Source organism: Lucilia sericata, unplaced genomic scaffold, assembly GCF_015586225.1.
Source record: "Lucilia sericata isolate MDLA Ls3-8-SP2 unplaced genomic scaffold, ASM1558622v1 Contig000088F_arrow, whole genome shotgun sequence".
NCBI lineage: Eukaryota > Metazoa > Arthropoda > Insecta > Diptera > Calliphoridae > Lucilia > Lucilia sericata.
Genome location: NW_023994121.1, coordinates 498,711 through 524,676, shown reverse-complemented (window position 1 = coordinate 524,676; position 25,966 = coordinate 498,711). Strand labels below are relative to the sequence as shown.

The window sequence follows — 25,966 nt, the reverse complement described above, 5'->3', positions numbered from 1 at the left end:
ATTTTAAATAGTATACATTCAGAAATACCATTGAGTGTAGAATCCTATGAAGAAAGGGTATCATATAAGCAATACTGTAATAGCTTCACATCAGCTATGAATTCACGTCTTCTGGAAAAGCATTAGGGAGGAGCTTTTTATAAACAATGAAAGAAGTAATGCCATCGAAACATGAAATAAGTACTTACTTATAGCTGTTACTCACAGCTGAATGTAATGAGTGAAAACACGCTTCATTTTTTAAAAAGTAATGCTTCCGAGTGGGAATTCGCTATATAAAAATCATGCTTTATCGAAGCAGGTTTGTAAGGGAGAAAATAGCTGCGTTCCCTTACAAACCTGATAGCACGTAAGCTCCAATTTTTACTGGGTTGGTTTATACAAACAGAATTAACATTTAGCTTTAAAGGTATAATAGATGATACAACTAAATATCAACTTGTTGTAATATCATTATCTGAAGATGTTCTAGGTAAATTAATATATATTATTCACAATATCAAATAATACTTTAGCGATTTACTATAAGTGAGTAAACAATTGGAGATAGGAAACAATCTGATTTTTCCATTATTAAAAAAACTTGCTATAAATAACTCTATGATAAATTGGGGACACGAAAGCTTCCATCTTCAATTCAAATGCATCTAACATCATCGACTTCAACATGTTTGAAAGACAAGTTAACCTTAGATGCACACAGAAAACAGATCGATTGGAAATCGGTTACCATGATAAATATTTAGTTAAATTAATTAAAATTGTATCGCTGTTATTGAAAAACTGTATAATTAACTGATTTTCTATATTCAGTATTAAAAAACAATAATACTAATCGAATTGTGGTTTTAACAATTTCTAAATCGATAATTTGAACTGAATTGTATCGGTTATTAAATTCATTTATCAATTCAGTAAATGCAGCCGACTTTTATTTAGGATTAAAACGTAAGAACATCAGATATTAGTCGCTGCAACCGAAAAATAGTAGAAAGTAAAAAATATTGAGCACTGCAACCAATTATCAATTTACAAAATTATTTAAAATTTAATTACGGTTAAAGGAACCAAATTCGATGTTCACAACCGATTAATTGGTAATTATAGTTGACGTATACAAAAATAAATAAAATAAAACGAATTTATAATTAAAAAAAATCTTATTACATTTGAGGATAAATTAATGCAGAAATTTGGATAAAAAAGGTAATGTTTGGTATATTTTATATCTTATAATCTATTTTGTGTTATTTTTCTATAATTTTTAATAATTTTACAGCAGCGGAAAGGCGTGGAAAGATTGTGTTCCTTTGAAAATATTGAGCAGAATCAAGAGCAAAATCCCTGGTACATAAATGCAATGTTTATTACCACGAAAATCTCAAAACTAAACGGGAGAAGTTATTTTATATTTATACATTTTGTAAGTTTATGCATATTTATATTTTATTGTAAATACTTTACACAAAATAAATATATTTTCAAATACACATAATCCACAAATTGTGAGTAACAGCTATGTTTCTATGGCATTACTTCTTTCATTGTTTTTTACAAAAAGCTCTTCCCTAATGCTTTTCCAGAAGACGTGAAGTCATAGCTGATGTGAAGCTATTACAGTATTGCTTATATGAAACCCTTTCTTCATGGGATTCTACACTCAATGGTATTTCTGAATGTACACTATTTAAAATATGTAAAATGGCTGATGTACTTGCCACAGATGGGCTATATTTTATATACCATTCCCGTATATTTTCTCTTAATGTCCCGTTTTTATCAACAGCTAATTTTGAGAATTCAGAACTAGATGTAATTAGTTCTGAATTCTCAAAATTAGAAACAATTTCGATATTTGGAATTTCTTCGGGACTATTTTCTGTTGCCTTCAAGAGATTAAATAAATTTTTATTTACCTCTTTTCTTTTTAATTTATTAAATTGTCTTTTTCCAACCACTTTCGGCATATTATTTAACAACAACAGAACTAACTATTTCAAAAAGAAAAAACAAAACAAACACAAAACGCCGTTAACTTTTCTACAAATCAAAACATAAACACAAAACAACACAATCTGTACATGGACAAAAGCAGAAGTATTAAAAAAAAAACAAGAAAAACCAAAAGCAAATAATTGAAAATATTTCGTACAAAAAATTATTTAAATTCTGTTTATACGCTATAATAAACACACACTTTAATAAATTTTAAAAAAGATATTTCTTACATTGAAAATGTATTAATTAATTAAAATCACTTTATAGATTTATATTTATAATAAAATCTTTTTATATTTTCTAAGAATTTTTTTTACACTTTTATTCACGTCTTATCTGCACAAATGCAACTCGATGACTAAACATTTTTTTATTATGTAATTTAAAATGTGTTTTTTTGTCAGAAAAGACTCGGTAAAACTGCCGATTTCAATAGTCTTTGCAATACAACCTGCTTCCTTGAAAGGGACAAGAGTAAGCTTAAATATTATTTAAATACTTCACTTACAATCTGTTTCTCTGTAAGGGATAGTAGTAAGCTTTTAATTTTTTTCAGCTTACATTATAAAATTACTCCTATCATTGGTATTCCCTTATTTCCTGCTTCTCAGTAAGCGAATACAGATGCAGTTAGGTCCCTTTTTAGCTTCCTAAAGTCTAAAAATTTTTTACTGGGTATTTAAAGAAATAAAAACATCTTTATAATACAATGTGGTAATGTTATTAAAACTCACTCTATTGATTTACTTAAACCAGCACATATTGAAAAATCAACACAATTACCAAATTCAAATCAAAAACCAAATACAATCTTTCACATTCAATATTAAGTTAAATTATTTCTCTTTTAATTGTATTACTGGTGGGGGAGTAATGTAGTGTTCCACTACATACTGTAACGATCCATTATAGTATTGGTTTATCTTTAAACAGTGAGTGCCACCTATTAAACCGACTTTGCTCATGGAAATTGGGGGGGTTGTTTACTTTTTAAAGAAAAACTCGGACCGACGTAAATAAATTTAAATTTAGGTAGCAAAATTACATACATTTAAAAAAAACTGAGTGCAATATTTTATAGAGATATGATGGACTTATCTCTTCTTCTCAAAACCCGCCCTACCGTGCTATTACTCATTTTCATTAATAGCCCATATACCTACACTTAACCAATTAATCTAAACTTTTCGTAAAATAACAAAAAATTTAACCTTTCATATTTAACTAAGTTTATTTAACACAAGAATTAGAATAGTTAAAATTCATAATATTAAGTTAAAGAGTATTATTGATGATGTATTTTTATAGTATAAAGTTTTACGGCTGTATTTATAAAAACTTTTTTTAGGTTTATTAAACAATTTTAGGCAAAATTCAGGAAAATCGTATTTATAAACGTGAAATAGCTTAAAACACCTTCAATAAACCATTGACAATTAGAAGAATTTTATTGTAGGCTCGACCCTTCTTTAAGCCAACAATAAGTTGATTTTTAACAATTTTTTTCTCAGATAAAGATTTTTCCGGTAATTTTAGGTTGATTGCGAAAACTAATTACGGTTTCTTTAAAAATAAAATCTAAAAATTCTAATTTTAACGTTTACAAATTTGTAAATAAAATCCCAGAAAATATTTAAACGATTATATTTTGAGGAAAAAACTCAAATCTAGGCATTATTGGATTAATGCATGAATATTTGACAATATTCCAATTGTCCAGCACTATTTTTAGGCAATTTGGAAATGCCCGTCTGTCAACCAAATGATGGACAAAATCATTTGATTTGGCTTTTTCAAAGTTTGTTGGTTAAATATAATGCCATAAAGTAATTAACCATGTAAATTATATTGATTAGTGTTATACTAATGCAAAATATATTCGCCGGCATTAAAATTAGTCAAATATCAAAGAAATTTATCAATATTTGCAAAAATTTATCAAAAATTTCAAGGAAAATAAGTAAAAATAAGAAAATGTGCATTAAAAGCAAAATAAGATTTTTTTTATAAATACAAGCGTTAATTTTTAATTATGTATAATATATCTTAGAGTGTATATATTAGATGATTTTATAAAACAATTCTTAATTTCTTAATTCATAATTTATTTCAATTACTCACCCATATAAATTTCTCGTTGACTTCAGGCCTGATGTCTTGAGCTTGAGTTCTTGAGTTTTACCAATTTTTAGTAAATTATATAAAATTATTCAATTATACACTCAAATCTTCATATACTACAAACATTTTCTTTACATTTCTATAAAATTAAGTTACATTTAGATGAAATTAAGATTTAATTTAAGAAAAAAACATTTAAAAAAATGCAAAAAATTAGAATAGTTAAAATTCATAATATTAAGTTAAAGAGTATTATTGATGATGTATTTTTATAGTGTAAAGTTTTAATTTTTAATTATGTATAATATTTCTTAGAGTGTATATATTAGATGATTTTATAAAACAATTCTTAATTTCTTAATTCATAATTTATTTCAATGACTCACCCATACAAATTTCTCGTTGACTTCAGGCCTGATGTCTTGAGCTTGAGTTCTTGAGTTTTACCAATTTTTAGTAAATTATATAAAATTATTCAATTATACACTCTAATCTTCATATACTACAAATATTTTCTTTACATTTCTATAAAATTAAGTTACATTTAGATGAAATTAAGATTTAATTTAAGAAAAAAACATTTCAAAAAATGCAAAATTTAAGTTTAAAGATAAGTTAATTGCAAATTAGTTATAAAATATTAGATTTAAGATTTTAAGTAAGTTATAATAGATTACGAAATTCGCGCAGTGAAATATATAACGTATTTGATATCATTAAGGATAGTGGTGAAGTGATCAACAACTTAATTTTTTGTACTCGCTGTAATAATGTGTATAGCATTACATGCGATATATGGACATATAACTTTTAAAAGTAATCATACGTTGGCGTAACGATGCATTATGTAAAAGACTGATTGATAATTCATAAAATCCTTGGAATAGTTGGAATGGAAAGCGAAAAAAGTACTGGTAAGTTTCTGAGCAATTATTCTAATTTTTTAAATTTTAAATATATGTATATATTTCTTACTTTAAGGAACAAACATAAGGACTAAAATAAATAAATTACTGATGGAATTCGATAGTAAATTAAATTACATGGTAGAAATCGTAACAGACCGAGGTTCAAACATAAAAGAAGCATTCAAAAAGAATAGGAATATATTCTACATAAACAACCTGCTAATGTAATAGAAAAGCCCATATACAGAAGTTGATATTTTGGCGATAGTTTGTTCCAAACTAGTAAAGTATTTTAAGAAGACAGGCCTTAATTCAGCTCTAACTACAACTTTAAAAAGCTACACACCAACGATATGTAACACAATATATTATTTGTTAAAATCTATTCAAGAAAATCATCAGACCAACAGAGTGGCAAACCTTAATTTGGCTAACATTAATGAAGTAGTAAATGTTTTAAAACCATTTGAAGAGGCGTCAAAGCTTTTGAAAGGAAAGAAGTACCCGACTATGCACCAGGTCTATCCCCAAATAAGAAGATTAAAAACGATAACTAGCCGAATAAATTCAACTAATTTGGAATTTATTTAATGTTTAAAAAGAAGTTACTACATATGTATATGGAAAATGTTATTGTTGCCAACATTAAGGATTTCCACAAAATTAGACTCTTTTTATTTCCACCAGCAAATAAAATAAGTAATTTTAATCAAAATGAAAAGGACTACATTCACAAAATCTGGAAGGAAATGATAAAAATATACGAAAATACTGCGTCTATCTAAAATGATATAATGGAGCCTACAAACCCAGATGATGCTTATAATGATTTTGTTCATGTTGCTGTTGATCCCGATTGTGATGATGAGATACAGGATGAAATCATAAGGCATATATGTTTTTACATTTATGTATGTATGTTTGGCAACTTCTATTGGTGGAAATCTTAGTTTTTTTTGGCATGATAATGAAGTCAGAAGAGAATTTTTATTAAAATTTTCCGTTATTACCTCAGAATTTTATTTTAATTGTCATTGCAAGTTGTAATTATACTATGATTTTAGGGGCTCTTCACCGTTTTAGAAACAATTATTATTGTAAAAGTAGGCGAAAATTTCACAAAAATTCCAGAAGTCGGTGAAATTTATGATATTAAATAAATAATACAGATATAATAAAATGCTAATGGGATGTTATTTGTAACTCTGGTATCAAGAACTATTTTTTGGTACATTTTCGTACTTTAACTGTTTCTTTTGGAGTTATCTACAATATTAAACTTAGGAACATGAAATTAATAATGAATCAGGAGTAAAACAGAACCTATAAAAGGGAATTTTCGGTACTATTTCGTTCTTCATTTGAATTTTCTAAATTATTGAACGTGAAATTAATTTGGTACTTTTTCGTTCATCTATAATATTGAAACATAAATTTATGCATGATTAAGTGAGAACCTATAAAATGGGACTTTTTGGTACTTTTTAGTTCTTTAACTGGTACCTTTTGACTTTTCTATAGTATTGAAATTAAGCATGTAGAGCCCGGAGTAAATGAGAGCCTATAAAAGGGAACTTTCTCGTACTTTTTTAATATTTAAAATTATTGAACTTAGAGACATGAAATTAAACATGTAGACCCGGAGTAAATGAGAGCCTATAAAAGGGGACTTTGTCGTACTTTTTCATTTCCTAAATGTTATTTTGATTGCAAAAAACCAAAAAATACCAATTAGGAAACGAAAAAGTAACGACTGAATTTTTTAAATACACTATGTTGAAGGATATATAAGATTAGGAACAACCGAATATAAAGTTATTAAAAAATTAAAGCATATAGTCACGTTTATTAAAACAATATTGAAATTTATTTCATAACTCCGCTAGAATTTTTTACGAAACAAGTCCTTAATTATTGATTAAAAATTATAGCGCATTTATAATCAAATTGGCAATAAAATATTCTTATATGGATTGTTTTACAATAATCACTTTTTTTGAGGGGTTTTACAATCAGTGATTTTAAATTTTGAAGACATGAATCGTTAGTTAATGAATCATAATATAATTTATAAACATTTGATAACAATTTGGTCAATGTTATATGAGAATATTTCCTTGATATATCCAAAATTTCTAAATTTTGCGCGATAGCATTGAGCGTTTTTAATATTTCAACTAGTCCTATGTTTAAATAGGCCCAAAAATATGATCACATTTTTTTCCAAAAGGTTTAAATTGATATGCACATTAGGGTTTTACTTTTTTTGGGAGACAAAATACCACTATTTTTTTAAGACAATTCGATGAAAAAACTTCCCGCACCGAACACAAATTCTAAAATGCTTTTGTTCGTTATTATATTATACTTAGTAACGTATACTATTATCAATAACATGCAATGTTATCGCGATTTGTTAGAAATTTCAAAACAGGGGTTTAAAGAAGAACGTTCTCTTTAAGATAGTGTAATACAAATGCAAAAATGTTGGCACAAATATTTATTTTTCTCATATAGAAAAAGTAATATTTATCAAAACTTTATCGCCTTTGGTGCGGGAACCTTTTTTACGATCGCGAAAAATAATATTATATTACTTAACATCTGTTCACGCCCTACAAGGCTATGGTATGGTATTTATGATATTTTAAAAAATTGCAAAAAGTCATACCCTAATGCGCATATGCTAACTAAAACACCACAAAGAAAAATTATCTTAAAATTCTTATAAATGGAACGAAAACTATTATTTTTATTTAATTAATATATAAATTTATTATTATTACTAGCTATACCCAGTATGCTTTGCTACCCTAAAAGCAATACAAATTTAACGATTTTGAAGATTCTAACTACAATATTTTTCCACATTTACAATATGTTACATATGAGGGATGCCAAGCAAATTATTGCAAGTTCGTCAATTTCTATCTAACGCCATTTTCTATCTATCTATGAAAAATTTGAATAATCTAATAGTTTTCGAGTGTACGAAATAGGGTATCAAGCCCTCCATTGAAAGTCCGCCCGTTATTCTATAAATGTTCACATGAATGTCAAAGTTCTTCAAGTAAAATTTTAAGATTCTAGCTCTAATAGTTTCTCAGATATACGAATCCATCTATTTCATTCATATGGGGGCTCCAAATCCCCCATATGAAAGTCCGCTCTTTTTCCTCCAAAATGTTCAGATAAATATTTAAGTTCTTCGTACAAAATTTGAAGAATTTAGTTCTATTAGTTTCCCAGATAAACGAATTTTTGTATTTAATTAATATGGGAGGTGCCGCTCCCCACATGGATAGTCCGCCAATTTATTACCCAAAATGTTTACATATTCGTGCAATAGTGTAATAGTTTCCAAGATAAACGAATTTTTGTATTTATTTTATATGGGAGGTGCCACTCCCCCTAATGCTAGTCCGCCCACTTTTAATTAACTAACTAGTGGGTTTGATTGAAGTCTATAGACTGCTAAACGGCCAAACCGATTTTCTTGAAATTTTCACAGTGTCTTTCTGTATGTCTTGAAGGAACTATAGGCTACCCTTTATTTAAAAATTTCATGTGGGCGATGTGCCACGCCCACATACAAAATCAGTATTTAAAGTCGCATATCTCACAAACTGCAACAGCTAGAGTCCTTAAATTTTGTATGGACAACTTGGACATCTATATCAACATATGGGAACAAAATGGGCTGCCTAGATATAGTGGGCGTGTCACCTCCCATATAAAGGAAATCCTAACATAGTATATCTGATAAAATATAACAGCTAGAGTCTTCACATTTTTTTCGGAGCCACTTTAGTATCAACATGAATATTTAGGACAAAAAATGGTCGGACTAGCAATAGGGGGCGTGGTACCTCCCATATGAATTAACCCTTTCCGTGGTTTTGTCGAATATATTCGACATTACAATAGACTTTGTTTTTAAGCATTTTTTGGGTATAATATTTAACTTTAGTTTTAATTTTTTTCTTTTAGATGAAAATGAAGACTTTATTATATTTATAATTGAGATTTTGAAAGATCTTCCGTATTTTAAAAGTATTTAAAAATCAGATTTTAAGAAATTGTCACTATGACTACTTTTTAAAAAGTGCTTTTTAACAACGTTTAAAAAACAGCTTCATTTAATGACCAAAAAAATTGTATTTTAGGAGATCGGACTATGCAGATTTAAATTGTATTGTATTGAAAGAAGTTTAAGAAGACATTTTACAAAAAAAAATTCATAAAAAATATTGGTGGTACTTTTTGGAGACTGTTTTTCGAATGTAGAATATATTCGACATTTAACTTTGACCTTCTATAACTCACTAGGGAAAACTCAAATTCAAAAAATATTATTTTTCCCGGATTCAGCATACTCAAATTATCTTATATATAAGTTTTCAAGTTTTTTGCTCGACATAAATTATTTTTGACCCTGAAAGGGTTAAATACAAAAATTCGTTTATCTGGGAAACTCTTAGAGCTAGAATCTTAAAATTTTGCAGGAAGAACTTTAACGGGCGGACTTTCATTAGGGGGCTTGGCACCTCCCATAAGAATTAAATGCAAAAATTCGTATATCTGAGAAACTATTAGAGCTTAAATCCTTAAATTTTGCACGACTAACTTTTGCATCCATGTGAATATTTGGGTAATAAATTGGCGGTCTAGCAATAGGGGGATGACACCTCCCATATGTATTAAATAGAACATTTCGTTTATCTGAGAAACAATTAGAGCTATAATCTTTAAATCTTGCAAAAATAATTTTAACGTCCATGTGAACATTTCGGTGAAAATGGGCGGACTTTCATTATGGGGTCTTTGAACATCTCATATGAATTGTATATCTGAAAAACTATTAGAGCTAAAATCCTCAAATTTTGCATGAAGAACTTAGGCATAAATCTGAATAATTGGGTAATAAATTGGCGAACTAGCAATAGGGGACGTGGCACCTCCCATATGAATTAATCACAACAATTCGTTTATCTGGGAAAATATTAGAGCTAGAATCTTCATAGGTCTTTAACATCCATGCGAATAGTTGGAGGAAAAAGGCGGACGTTCATTGGGCGGGCATGGAACCTCTCATATATCAGTGAAATTATTAGAGCTAAAATCCTAAAATTTTGCACGAACATTTTCATCGTCCATGTGAACATTTGGTTAATAAATTGGCCGACTAGCAATAGGGCGCCTGTAACCTCCCATATGAACTAAATAGAAAAATTCGCATGTCTCGGTTGTTATTAGAGTTAGAATATTCAAATTTTGGACGAAGAACTTCGACAACCATGTGAATATTTCGGTTATAAATTGGCGTACTTGCATTAGGGGTGGGGTACCTCCCATATGAATTTAATACAGAAATTCGTATTTATGGGAAAATATTAGAGCTAGAATTCTTCGAAGAACTTTGAAAAATAAGGGCTTGGTATCTTATATATGAATTAAATACAAAATTCCTATATTTGGAAAACTATTAGATTATTCAAGTTTTTCATATGTGACATTAAAATCCAAATTGATGTTTGGAAAAAATTGGCGAACTTGCAATAGTTGGCGAGGTATATCCCATATGAAGTAATAAATATAAAAATGTATAGGGAAACCATTACAGCTAGAATCTTTAAAAATCGTAATGTGGGTCTTTTATTTATATTGTTTTTAGGGTTGCAAAGCAGACTGGGCATAGCTAGTATGTATATAAAAATTAATGTGTGTTTATTTGTTTGTGGGTTTGTTTGTTTGAAGTCTATAGACGCCTAAACTGCTGGACAGATTTTCTTGCAGCCTATAGTCTGGAAGGAACTATAGGCTGATTTTTATTTCGAAATCTTAAGTAGGCAAGGTGCCACGCCCACGTCCATAATCACAATTAAAAGTTGTATATATCAGAAACTACAACAGCTAGAATCCTCAATTTTTGTATGGACAACTTTGACATCCATATGAACATATGGGCGGTCTAGCTATAGTGGGTGTGGCACCTCCAATATAAGAAAATCTTAAAATAGTATATCTGAGAAAATATAGCCTTAGAGTCCTCAAATTTTTTTTCTGGGAAACAATTAGAGGTAGAATAGTCAAAATTTGCACGAAGAACTTTAACATCCATGAGAAAACGGGCGGACTTTTATTAGGGGGGCTTAGCATCTCCCATATGAATTAAATGCAAAAATTCGTATATCTAAGAAACTATTACAGCTAAAATCCTATAATTTTGCACGAAGAACTTTTGCATTCATGTGAATGTTTGTTTAATAAATTGTCGGACTAGAAATTGGGGGCACCTCCCATATGAATTAAACAGAATAATTCGTTTATACAAACTTTGAACGAAAAACCTTAACGTCCTTCCGAACATTTCGGAGAAAAATTGGCGGACTTTCTCAAATAAAATACAAAATGTTGTATAACTAAGAAACTATTGGAGCCAGAATTCTCAAATTTTGCACAAATATATTTGCATGGATGTGAATATTTCGGAAATAAATTGTCGTTCTAGCAATAAAGGACTTGGCATCTCCCATATGAATTATACACAACAATTCTTTTATTTAATAGTAAAGCTCGAATTTTAAAATTTTGTATGAAGGACTTTAACATCCATGTAAACATTTTGGTGAAAATGTGGGAGGGGGATTTGGATCCTATTCATCATATTCATTAATTACATACAAAAAAATTTGCGTGCTAGCATTAGATGGCGGGGTATCTCCCATATGAATTAAATATAAAAATTCGTATATATGGGAAACTATTAGAATCTCAAAATTTTGTACAAAAAACTTCGACATTCATTTGAACATATGGAGAATAATAGTGGACTTTCAAAGGAGGCTTGCCACCTTCCACATGAATTAAATACAAAATTTCGTATATTTGAAAACTATTAGAATATGTATTAAAATTTTTCGCATGTTAAATAAAAATCCATTTTAACGTTTAGGAAAAATTGAGGAACTTGAAATAGTTGACTAGGCATCTCCCATATGAGATGTATCTATATGAAAACCATTAAAGGTAGAATCTTTAGAAATTTTAAAGTGGGGTTTTATTTATATTGTTTTTTGGGTAGCAGAGCACACTGGGTATAGCTAGTAGTCTATAACGTTTAAACATGTAAACATACAAACAAACACATATTCATTTTTATATATATACTAGTTATACCCAGTGTGCTTTGTTACCCTAAAAACAATATAAATAAAACCCCCACTTTGCAATATGTATAAATAAAAAACCCACTTAACGATTTTGAAGATTCTAACCACAATAGTTTTCCAGATTTACAATACGTTACATATGAGAGATGTCAAGCAAATTATTGAAAGTTCGCCTGTTTCTATCTATCGCCAATTTCTATCAATCTATGAAAAATTTGAAGAATATAAGAGTTTCCAAGATACACGAAATTTTGTAATTAATTCATATATGTGGTGCCAAGCCATCCATTGCAAAGTTCCCCATTGAAAGTCCGCCCGTTATTCTATAAATGTTCACATGAATGTCAAAGTTCTTCATGTAAAATTTTAAGATTGTAGCTATAATAATTTCTCAGATATACGAATTTTTCTATTTTATTCATATGGGGGCTCAAGCCAGATGAAAGTCCGTTTTTTTTTTCCTCCAAAATGTTCAGATGAAATTCCAAGTGGCTCCCCGCCCACTATAAACATACAAACAAACACACATTAATTTTTATATAGATATAGATATTATTATTATTATTATTATTATTATTATTATTATTATTATTATTATTATTATTATTATTATTATTATATTATTATTATTATTAATATATTATTATTATTATTATTATTATTATTATTATTATTATTATTATTAGTATTATTATTATTATTATTATTATTATTATAAATATTATTATTATATTATTATTATTATTATTATTATATTATTATTATTATTATTATTATTATTATTATTATTATTATTCTTATTATTATTATTCATTATTATTATTCTTATTATTACTTATTATTCTTCTTCTTATTATTATTCTTATTATTTATCTTCTTATTCTTATTCTTCTTCTTCTTATTATTTATTCTTCTTCTTCTTCTTATTCTTATTCTTTTCTTATTCTTCTTCTTCTTCTTCTTCTTCTTATTCTTATTCTTCTTTTCTTCTTCTTCTTCTTATCTTCTTCTTATTATTTTCTTCTTTTCTTTTTTTTTATTCTTATTATATTATATTATTATATTATTATTTATTATAGTATTCTTTTTTTAAATTATTATTATTTTTATCGATGTACGATCTTGGATATTAAGGGTCAGTTCTAAATCTTACATGTTAGCTTCAGCTTGTGTAGAATTATGCATATTCAGATCACAATAATTATGTGTTATTATTCCATAGATTAAGATTAAACATTAGAAGCAAATTTGTTAAGGCTTTATAGTAAAATTTGAAAAAATTATTACAATTTGTATCACCAATCTTAAATCTGCCAAAAAGTGACCTATGTTAGAGGGTCAAATTGTTGTTTACCTGGGGAAAAATTTAAAAATCTCATTTAAATTTTATCTACAATGTCACTAAATATATCATCATTTAAAAAATTGAAATATTGACCAATTAAGGGCATAATTTCGATAAAAAGTAATTTACTAGTATTACAAGACACATTTCAGCAAAATCAACCGAAGACAACTGTTTTAAATTTGTCACAAGTGACAAATGTCTATGCAATTTTACAAAATTATTTAACATTTTTCAATACTGTTTCAACTTATTTCAATGAGTTCGCTATCTGAAATTAAGCTAAGCACATATTAACTGCTTATGAATAACGTATTATTATGAAAATATTAGTACAATGGAGAAATAGTGCTCGAAACAATAAACGATACGCAAAAATATTCTTCAGCCAAAATGTTGGAAATTCAATTCTCTACAGAAATTGTAATAACATTAAAATGCGTACGACGCATATTAAGCAAGATATTCAGTAAAAACTAATTTTTGTAACCTTTGACCTCCAATATCTCGCTTAGCGCACAAGATATTTCGGCGATTTTTAATCCCTTACTAATTATGATAAGGGGAAGCTATATACCAATTTTCGTTTAGCTATATAAAATTCCCCAGATTGCATTTTTTTCCTAATTTTCCTGGGATATAATAAAGTTATTTCGTCAACTTATACCAAATTATGATACCACAAAATAATTTGGTGTATCACAATTGGTGCAAAATACCACAGCACTACCTTATAGCAATGGTGGCCAAACCTGCGGGCATTGTGTTATTCTCACTGTATTACTCTCACGCAATACAAATATTCTCAGCAACAAAACAAACTATACACAAAACAAAAACAATTTAATTTAGTTGCTCTCTTTATGAAATGATACACATTTATTTATAATTATATTTGTATTTTCATTTGTTCAAGCAATTAATCGCCTAAATTGTATCGATTAAACAATCGACTTTTAATCATTTGAATACCTAATAGATACATTTAACAATACATACACAAACAACGATATCTACATACATACATACATACATAGATACATACATACATACATACATACATACATACATAGATACATACATACATACATACATACATACATACATACATACATACATACATACATACATACATACATACATACATACATACATACATACATACATACATACATACATACATACATACATACATACACACATACATACATACATACATACATACATACATACATACATACATACATACATACATACATACATACATACATACATACATACATACATACATACATACATACATACATACATACATACATACATACATACATACATACATACATACATACATACATACATACATACATACATACATACATACATACATACATACATACATACATACATGCCTACATACAAATATACATACATTCCTTCCGTTATTCATTTATAATACTAATAATATGAATAACACAAATAAGTACAAACATATAATTTTTTCAGTGCAAAGCACACATATTTTCATTTATGTTCTCTTTTATATTTTACACTACAACATATGCGTTTTAAACATTCTCGCTTGTATTTATAAAAAAATCTTATTTTGCTTTTAATGCACTCAATAGTTAAAGCACACTTTAGCCTTAAAAACCATTAATAAAATTGTGATATTAGTTGTGTTTTGTTGCTAACGTTCAAAGGCAATTTCATATAAATTTAAAATTTATAAACGTTAGGAGTTAACGTGTAAAATTATACAAGTTAATTTTAACGTCGATAAAAGTGCTACCAATTCAAAAATAAAAATACAAATATTAATGTGTTTATGTCAAACAATAAAAAAATATTTTAAAATAAAATTTAAATCAAAAAAAATATCAAATAAAAAAACCTTTTTTAAGAAAATGTAAATAATTTCAAGATTTAGCAGATTTCTTCTGTGGAGTGATGCCAAGTCAGGTAATGTTCGTTTTGTTGCTAACTTTAAGCGTTAACACTCATTGATAGCAACAAAACACAACTATTCATAAACAAATAATAAACGTATATTAACTATTGTGCTGATTTATGTTTAAGTTGGCAGCACTGTACAATATGGCTGTCATTTTATGTGTTAGTGTTGCGTACAATTAGGATAAAATATTCGTTGATTCGGTTTTCTTAATTTCATATTTTTGTTTATAATAGATTTTTGACAATAAAAACAAACTTTTAAGAAAAATAAATACATATATGGCTTTAATAAATGTCTATTTAGTTCAGATGTATAAATATAACATATAATTTTTAATTATTATTAAAAGTATCCGAATAACGGATATTTATCTGAGAAAAAAATTGTTAAAAATCAACTTATTGTTGGCTTAAAGAAGGGTCGAGCCTACAATAAAATTCTTCTAATTGTCAATGGTTTATTGAAGGTGTTTTAAGCTATTTCACGTTTATAAATACGATTTTCTTGAATTTTGCCTAAAATTGTTTAATAAACCTAAAATAAGTTTTTATAAATACAGCCGTCTGTTTCTAGCCACCGTTGCCTTATAGTCAATACTGTCCTGATAATAAAAGGCTATTTTTTTAAATCAATTCGGTGAAAAAACCGAAAGCAACTTTTAAAATGATTTTGTTCATTATTTTTACTAAAATGTTTAAATAATTTTCATATAAACATATGTTTTTATCTATTATATACAATAGTATTGCGATTTGTTTGGGGTTTGAAGAACAATGTTCTCTTTAAGATAATGTAATACAAATGCAAAAATTTTGGCAAAAATATTTGTTTTTTCATTTAGAATATTTATACAAAACTTCATCGCCTTTTGCGCGGGAATTTTTTTCATGCCCTACAAGTGCGTGGTATTGTATTATTGATATTCAAGAACATTTTAAAAAGTTAATACCGTAATGTACCTACTATATATTATATAAGAATTTAATATCAAGCTAATTTCCAAAATTTTATTTCAGAAAAAAACTTTGTCTGATAAGGTAATAATTGCCCTGCCAGGATGCAATTTTCCTTTTCATTGGCCAAATTGTGAGCAGGAACCACTGTTATGTGTACGAGTAGTAGGTGAAGACTATTCTCATTGGTCCAGTGGTTTGCCGGTAAATGAAGCTAAAAGCCTTTACATAAATATTAGAAATGAATTAGGTGACATGATATTTTTACGATTGGAAGTTATACTGCATGGAGGAACATATCTTTTGCACTTTACGGATGCTAGTACGTTACCACCACCAATACGGATTGATAATTATTCGGAAGTTCCAATTTATTTTTATCAAAAAGGTATCGAATCACAATGGAGGACTACTGCAAAGCCACAGTCATCGCTGGCATATGTGTTAGATGATCCTATAGGACCACAATCTTTGTTATTTGAAGCTCCTGGGGGAAATTTTATTGAATACTCTATCAACAAAAGCGGTGCTACTAAAAGCATTACATATGCAAATTTCATATATATAGCTTTTAAGGAAACTTTTCGATTAGTTCCATCTGATTGTGATAACAAAAATGAAGGAATTGAAGGTCAACAGTTGGTTCTAGGCGTTAAAGACAAGCGGGTAATAATAACAAAGAAGTGCACGGGTGACCGCTCTCAACTATGGTTAATGAATTCTTTTGGCCAACTAGAACATGAAGGTTCATCGCCTCCGACAGAATTTTCAAAATCAACACATCAAACCCCTCGCTTAGTTTTAGATCTTGAAAAACCGCCAAATCCCACTGACTATACAAAGCTCGTTGTACGACCGCAAAATAATCAAAGAGTCACTACACAAACTTGGCGTTTCGAGAACGGTAGACTGATGTGCCACGCAAATATGTGTGTACAGGTGAGTTTTATTGTACAACAATTACACAGACCACCGATGAAAAAACTTTTTTAATTTATTTTTACTTTTCCTAGTATTATCCATAAAATGGCAATAAAAAGTAGATTTTAAAAGTTATTACAAATTCCTCAGATCATTTACTGTCGCAAAAAACTTAACACACAAGAAAATTACGCATCAGTATAAAATTTTAGTCAATTTTTTAGACAAACCGATTATTTAAAAAATTTAATGGTATATACATAGATATTTACGTAGAGAGTTAACATGTCCGATTAAGGTCCTGCAAAAAAGACCGGGCACTACTAGTATTCTAATAAAACCATGTCATTATATTTATACCCATCAAAAAAGATGGGGGTATATTTATTTTCCGTTTGTAATACATCGAAATATTGGTTATCGATCCACAAAAGTATATATGTATATTATGGGTCCTTAATAAATTCTAACACGATCTAGCCATGTCCGTCCATCTGTTGATAGAGTCCAAATGGAAAGAGCTAAGAAGCTGAAATTTTGCACAAATATTCTTTATTGCTGCAGTTTGTCTGTTATTGAAAATGGGCAATAGATATATTCACCTAGCCCCCATACAAGTGGCCCCCCGAAATTCAGTTTAATCAGACATAACTGTTTTAAAAGTACGAATATAGCAACGAAATTCGACATAAATTTTCATATGACCCAAAATTTATCTACCAAATTTTATGAGGATCGGTTTATAATTGACCCTATCCCCCATAGAAGGTCCCCTTCAGAAAATGACTATAACGCTAATTACTGGCATTAAAATGTGAGTACAGCTATGATATTCGATATAATCAGGTTTTATATGAACCAAAATCGGTCTACAAAATATTATGGGGATCGGTCCATAATTGAAACTACCTTCATATAAAAAGCCACCTTCAAAATGTTACGAGTATAGCGATGAAAATCGACATAAAAAAGTGTTATAGAAACATAAAAAAAAATTTTATAAGTATCGGTTCATAATTGAGCCTATACACATATTAAGTCCCTTCAGAAAATTACTTTTAAGCTTATGACTAAATTATAAATACGAGTACAGCAATGAAATTCGAATCAAATAAGTGTTATACGAATCGAAATCTTTCAACCAAATTTTACGAAAATCGGTCCATAATTATATTTTGATGATTTTTTCTTAATTCGATAGATCTTGGTCCATAATTGACTTAAACTGAGGCGAGCAGATTTTGGAAATGAAAATAGATGACATAAAAAAAGGAGTAAAACAATTTTTTGAGTTAATTTTTTTTTATATTTTACAGAAAAGATTAATACCCCATTTACACATACACGAAATCTATTAGATTTCATTTAAAATCTTTTCGCAAATCTATATCGTTTACACTTACTCTTCTTGACATTTAGGAAGATTTCATTATTTTAATATTTCTCGAAAAAGTGTGTGATATGAAAAATAAGAAGGAAAATGGGATATTTATTCACATTTTATTTATAATAAAAAACAGATATTTAAATATAACATTACCTTTTATTTTAGATTAACTTTTCATTCATGTTTTTCAATTTATAAAATTTTTTTTTACATTTTAATTTGTTTGGTTTGTTTTGTTTTTCTCTTTTTTCTTGTGTAGCGTCGTATTTTTAATGGATAAACAGAGTTGCATCACTAAAAACTATTAGATTTTGAGTAGATTTTAACGACTTCTAGTTACGAAGTAGATTTTGTTTTGTATGGGAAATCTAGTTTAAATCAACTAGATTTGGCTCGAAATCTCATAAGTACTAGATTTCGTGTATGTGTAAATCGGGTATAAGACCATTTTTATGCATTTGTTTTGTTAAAATATAAAGAAACCAAATTTAACAATTTTAAGAAAGAAATTTATTAAAGTTAGATGAATGATTTGTTTCCTTATTAAAATGAGAAAATTACATAAGTAACATATTTGAAAGGATTCTAGGCCACTTTTTAATGACAGACATTGCAACCAAAATATTCGAAGGTTTGATGGCAGTTTGGTTCGATGCAACCAGAGGAGGAATTTAAATGTTCGAAGGTTTGATCGCAGTTTGGTTTGATGTAATCAGTTAATACGTGTGATGTTTGTTTGTTTTCAATGAAGAAGGAAATATTTTTATGAAATTTGAGGATGTAAATATTTTTTTTATAAAATTGTGAACTTGCAGAAGGGAAGAAATTATTTTTTGATATTTTTTTATAAAATTGTGAACTTGCAGAAGGCAATAGTTGTTTTTGTTTTCAATGAAGAAGAAAATATTTTTATGAAATTTGAGTATGTAAATATTTTTTTTTATAAAATTGTGAACTTGCAGAGGGGAAGAAATTATTTTTTACTGAAAATTGAGAATTAATGTATTTATTTTTTTATATTTTATATGTAATAATGTTAAAAGTACATACAAAAAATTTTTTAGCAGGGAGACAGTTTTTTATTTTTTGCACTTTTAATTGTGACGAAATTTGAAACTGGATTTTGCACAAATATCGTTTTGGTAGTTTTTGATTAAAAAAACGTAACATCAATTTCCGTTGTATTTAACCTTGAATTTGTGTATATAATAATGTTAAAAAATTATTTGTATGTATAATTTAACAGGGAGACATTTATTTTTTGCACTTTTAATTGTGACGAAATTAGAAACTGATGACTTGCATAAATATAGTTTTGGTAGTTTTTGTTTATATAATTTATGTAGAATAATTATTGGTGTGTAAATAAAAAACGGAATATTAATTTCTGTTGTATTTAACCTTGAATTTGATTACGTGTACAGTTCCATGGAGTTAAGTGCTTGACCAAAATTAATTGCATATTCAAAATATTTGTAATTACCCTAAAACTCTTTTAAACAAAATTAATCAAGAAAAATTTGATTTATACAAAAACTAAAAAAATGTGGAGTAAGCAAAATTTATTAAATTTAACATACATGTATGTATGTATCCATTAGGGATGCCAATCCCGATCCCGAAAATCCCGGAATTTTTCGGGATTAGAAAATCCCGAATCCCGGGATTTGCAAAATAAATCCCGGAATTTTTTTGGGATTAGGATATCCCGAATCCCGGGATTTTTCAAAATGAATCCCGGGATTTATTACTAAAAAATTTTTTAAATTCTTTTTTGAGCCATAATTTCATTCAATTCGCTTCAAAATTACGATCTTTGTTTATTTTTGACTTATGCAGAACAAAATTCAGCACAGCTATTCTTGTACATTTTGAACCTTTTATTTTTTAAAGTGGTATGATACCAAATATAGTACATACAAATTTATTTTTTCATTTCGTCGTAGACCCAAAAAGTATACACATTCTTTGTCTATAGTAGACACAAATTTGGACCAAAATTAACACAAGAAATCCTTAAAGCACCTCCTCTGAAAACCAATTTGATGCCAATGTTAATATCAATACTTTACAATCAGCTATTTGATGAGATTCATTTTTAAAATAGAATCGATTTGAATCTACAAAAATTGTGTAATATTAAATTTCTGCGGCTTTTCATACAAATTATCATATTTTTTTTAAATTGATTCTCTTAAATGGAAAGTATTTTGTTGTCTGCGTAGTATTTTGCAATAATAAACCATTCCTCGTTTGAAATTAATCATACCTTTTCATTCCAAATTCACTACTTCTGAAGTCATTCTCAAGAAGTAATTTTTATGATCTTTTTTTGGAAGTTATTCGGAAGTGAAATTGTATTATTATAGAATACAACTAATTTGCCTTAAATAATTTTAACATTAATGAGGGTAATAGATACATATAATAAAACAGAAGCCCAAAAGTAAAATTTTTTATCTCCCAAGAATGTAAGAACAAAAAAATATCTTCAGCTTAGAAAAAATATAATTATTTTCCAATCTTCGGAAGTCTTTAAACATCACTTCCTCAGAAGGTTAAAAAATTCACTTAGTGCTACTTTTAAAGTGGTGATAAATGGTATTCTTTTGGAAGTACTTCGTTTTATTTTTGCTGGGATGCTTTCTACAAATCTGTGTGATAACAGTAAAGATAAATTAAATTGTTCTGGATGTAGATAACATGTTCCAAAGAAAAGGTTAATTTATGATCTAAACTGATATTCAAGGATTGAACGTTATATGTATTATAACCTACACCACTACAGTGGGGGGGGTTTTATACGTTTTTGCTGATGTTTGTAACGCATAAAAGTATTGGTCCTACACCCACTACATGTATGTAATAATGTTGAAAGTTTTCACAGGGAGACAATTTTTAATTTTTGCACTTTTAATAGTAATGAAATTAGAAACTTGACTATTTTTGGTTTATTTATATGAATAAATAACCTTGAGTAAGGCTGTTGACATTAATGAAGATATATTTTATGATGTTGAGTATGGTCATGATTTATTTTGAACACTCTAATAACAAATTAATGGGAGTATTCTTTTCTATTTACATTAAAGATTTTCTTCTCTAAAATACTTTTAAAATTAGTATATGGTTCAATATTTACATATGGAACCTAAACCAATTTGAAATATTAAATAAAAAATACTCTTGTTGTTAATTATTTTATTGCTACTGAGTCACTGATATTTCTATTTTACTCTGCAATCAATACTCTATATATGTACATATTTTTGTTATTATCTACTTTAGAAATCACAGATTTATTTCTCATTATTTAAATTTCCCCATTCTGTATCATTAACTAAAACAATATTTGTGAACCTCTAAAATTCCTGAATAAACGTATTTCCAGTATTTATTAAAAAAATAAAAATTTCAACAATAAATATTTTTATATTTTTATATTCTTATACATTTTTATACCCTACACCACTTTAGTGGGGAGGGTATATTGGATTTGTGCTGATGTTTGTAACATACAAAAATATTCGTCCTAGACCCACCTTAAAGTATACCAATCGGCTTAGAATCGTTTTCTGAGTCGATTAAGCTATGTCCGTCCGTCCGTCTGGCTGGCTGGCTGTCCATGTAAACCTTGTGCGCAAGGTACAGGTCGCAATTTTCAAGATAATTGGATGAAATTTGGCACGCACGTTTTATTTGACCCAAGGACGAAGCTTATTGAAAATGGTTAAAATCGGTCCATTATTTCACCTAGCCCCCATAGAACAGAACCCCCCGAAAAGGGCTTCTGAGCTCATAATTATGTCAAATATACAGATATATCTATAAAATACGGCACAACTAAGTTTTATAGAAGTCTTGATGACCCTGCCAAATTTCATAAAGATCGGGCCCCATTTGACCCTAGCTCCCATACAAAGTCCCCTTCAGAAAATTACTTGAATGTCCCAAATTAACTTATAAACACAAATATCGCAATAAAATTCAGCACAATAAAATATTATGTAAATATAAATATATTCACAAAATTTTATCGGGTTTGGTCCATATTTGCCCCTAGCCCCCATATAAAGCCTCTTTCAGAAAATTAGTTTTTCATCCATAAATTGCTTAAATGTATCGGAACAAGGGAATATTGAAGATAAATGCTTTATTATGAAAAATAAATCACATTTAATATTCATAACTGGTGTAGGGTATCATATGGTCGGCCACGCCCGACTATACTTTCTTACTTGTTATATATTAACAACATAAACATTAACCAAAAATGTTAAATTTGGACTTGACAAAGAAAATTACTAATTTTTCTAATTACTTGATTGTGGTAAGTATTTGCCCCTAGCCCCCATATAAAGCCTCTTTCAGAAAATTAGTTTTTCATCCATAAATTGCTTAAATGTATCGGAACAAGGGAATATTGAAGATAAATGCTTTATTATGAAAAATAAATCACATTTAATATTCATAACTGGTGTAGGGTATCATATGGTCGGCCACGCCCGACTATACTTTCTTACTTGTTATATATTAACAACATAAACATTAACCAAAAATGTTAAATTTGGACTTGACAAAGAAAATTACTAATTTTTCTAATTACTTGATTGTGGTAAGTAATTGCCGTGTAAAAATGCTAATGTGTAAGCCAATTTTAGCACACTGGTAACTTTAATCCATTACATGGTAATTAACATTTTTACTGGAAAAATTGAAAAATTCAATTTCAAACTATAAAAAAGTATTAAAAAGTAAATAAAGTTTATCGGTCCTTTTTTACGATTTTTTAAATAAACTAAATTGTTATCAATATTATTTCTTGTTTACATTTAAGATTTTATATTATCAATGGATTTGTTTCATTATTCTAACAAAACTTTAGTACTTTAATCAAAATATTTCGAATAATTTCACTTATATGCAGGAAAAAATTAGTAAACCAAATAGTTGATATTCAAATATTATAAAAAAAAAATAAAATTTGTTTGCTACTGACGGATAGAGCAACAACACTATAAGAATTTTGTTAAAATATGCATTTACTTATTTCGGTTTTTTATGTGCCTTTCCTAATTGCCCAGAATTTTTTTTATTGGACTTTATTCTGTTCAATTTGGGATTGTTTTGGTGCAAAGTGGATTTTTTTGTGAATTTAAATTTTATTTAATTTTATAGATCATATAATTATCTTTCTTATATACTGAGAACTAATAGGTTTGGCCAAAATAGTGAGTTTGTAGTGTCAAATCATACAAATGGTAACCATCGATTTTCAAAGCATTCTTCTCCATAAATTTCACCATTAATAGTACCACTAGTAAAATCAGGTTTTGAATTTCAATTTTCCCGCTTTGGGATACAGATAATACCCTATTCAAGACCAAAATTTTATTTAAATTGTTCAATTCATTTTTGAAGATAACAATGATTAAAATATGGTTCGGTTTTTATGTCGAATAGAACTTGTTGTATTATTATGTATTTACTTGAATACGAGAGTTCAATTAACAATTTAATTAATGGGAAATTAAAAATGTTTTTAAAATGATTTGCATTCTTTATTATTCAAATTGTTATAAAAAGCAGTGTTATACAGAGTAATATATAAAGTATTTTTCTGTTTACCATTGGCTATGTATTAAATATTACCATTTCCAATTTTGCAAAAGCAAACTAAAAATTTTAATAAATTTATATGTTTATGTTATCCTACCTAACTTTCGTTTTGGTTTTCCGACAATATTTTATAGTTTTACGCTTGTATTTATAAAAAAATCTTATTTTGCTTTTAATGCACTCAATAGTTAAAGCACACTTTAGCCTTAAAAACCATTAATAAAATTGTGATATTCATAAACAAATAATAAACGTATATTAACTATTGTACTGATTTATGTTTAAGTTGGCAGCACTGTACAATATGGCTGTCATTTTATGTGTTAGTGTTGCGTACAATTAGGATAAAATATTCGTTGATTCGGTTTTCTTAATTTCATATTTTTGTTTATAATCGATTTTTGACAATAAAAACAAACTTTTAATAAATGTCTATTTAGTTCAGATGTATAAATATAACATATAATTTCTAATTATTATTAAAAGTATCCGAATAACGGATATTTTGCGACAAAATATACATCACTATGACACATTTTCTCATTTTTACTTATTTTCCTTGTAATTTTTGATAAATTTTTGCAAATATTGATAAATTTCTTTGATATTTGACTAATTTTAATACCGGCGAATATATTTTGCATTAGTATAACACTAATCAATATAATTTACATGGTTAATTACTTTATGGCATTATATTTAACCAACAAACTTTGAAAAAGCCAAATCAAATGATTTTGTCCATCATTTGGTTGACAGACGGGCACTTCCAAATTGCCTAAAAATAGTGCTGGACAATTGGAATATTGTCAAATATTCATGCATTAATCCAATAATGCCTAGATTTGAGTTTTTTCCTCAAAATATAATCGTTTAAAAATTTTCTGAGATTTTATTTACAAATTTGTAAACGTTAAAATTAGAATTTTTAGATTTTATTTTAAAAGAAACCATAATTAGTTTTCGCAATCAACCTGAAATTACCGGAAAAATTTTTATCTGAGAAAAAAATTGTTAAAAATCAACTTATTGTTGGCTTAAAGAAGGGTCGAGCCTACAATAAAATTCTTCTAATTGTCAATGGTTTATTGAAGGTGTTTTAAGCTATTTCACGTTTATAAATACGATTTTCCTGAATTTTGCCTAAAATTGTTTAATAAACCTAAAATAGGTTTTTATAAATACAGCCGTTATACTATTTAAACAGTAATTTTTTCCAATATGACAATTTCTGCTAGTAAAACATCCAGCTAACAAATTTTAATAATATTAACAAGAAAAAAAAAACAAGAACAAGTAAGAGTGCTATATTCGGCTGTGCGGAATCTTATATACCCAGTGTATTTAAAAATTCATTTTCCCGACTACCTATATCATTATTATAGCAAAACATAATGAACAACAACAACGCTAAACGATATAAACACACAAAAAACAAAATACACAAGGCAGTAAAACCAACAGACATCCAAACATACTAAACGTAATACAGAAAAAAAGGAAAAACAAAATACACAACGCAATGAAACCAACAGACATCCAAACATACGAAATTCAATACACCAAGAAAACAAAGACAATATACACA

The 25,966-nt window shown here is 27.8% G+C and overlaps 1 protein-coding gene across 1 annotated transcript in view; it reads left to right on the top strand.

Moving 5' to 3' along the window:
- Positions 1-25,966, top strand: part of LOC119599795 (vacuolar protein sorting-associated protein 13D) — a 487,269-nt gene that overhangs the window by 230,892 nt on the left and 230,411 nt on the right. The window contains exon 7 of the mRNA XM_037949667.1: positions 16,515-17,390. Within this exon, the coding sequence (XP_037805595.1) occupies positions 16,515-17,390 (876 nt within the window). The remainder of the gene's footprint in view (positions 1-16,514; positions 17,391-25,966) is intronic.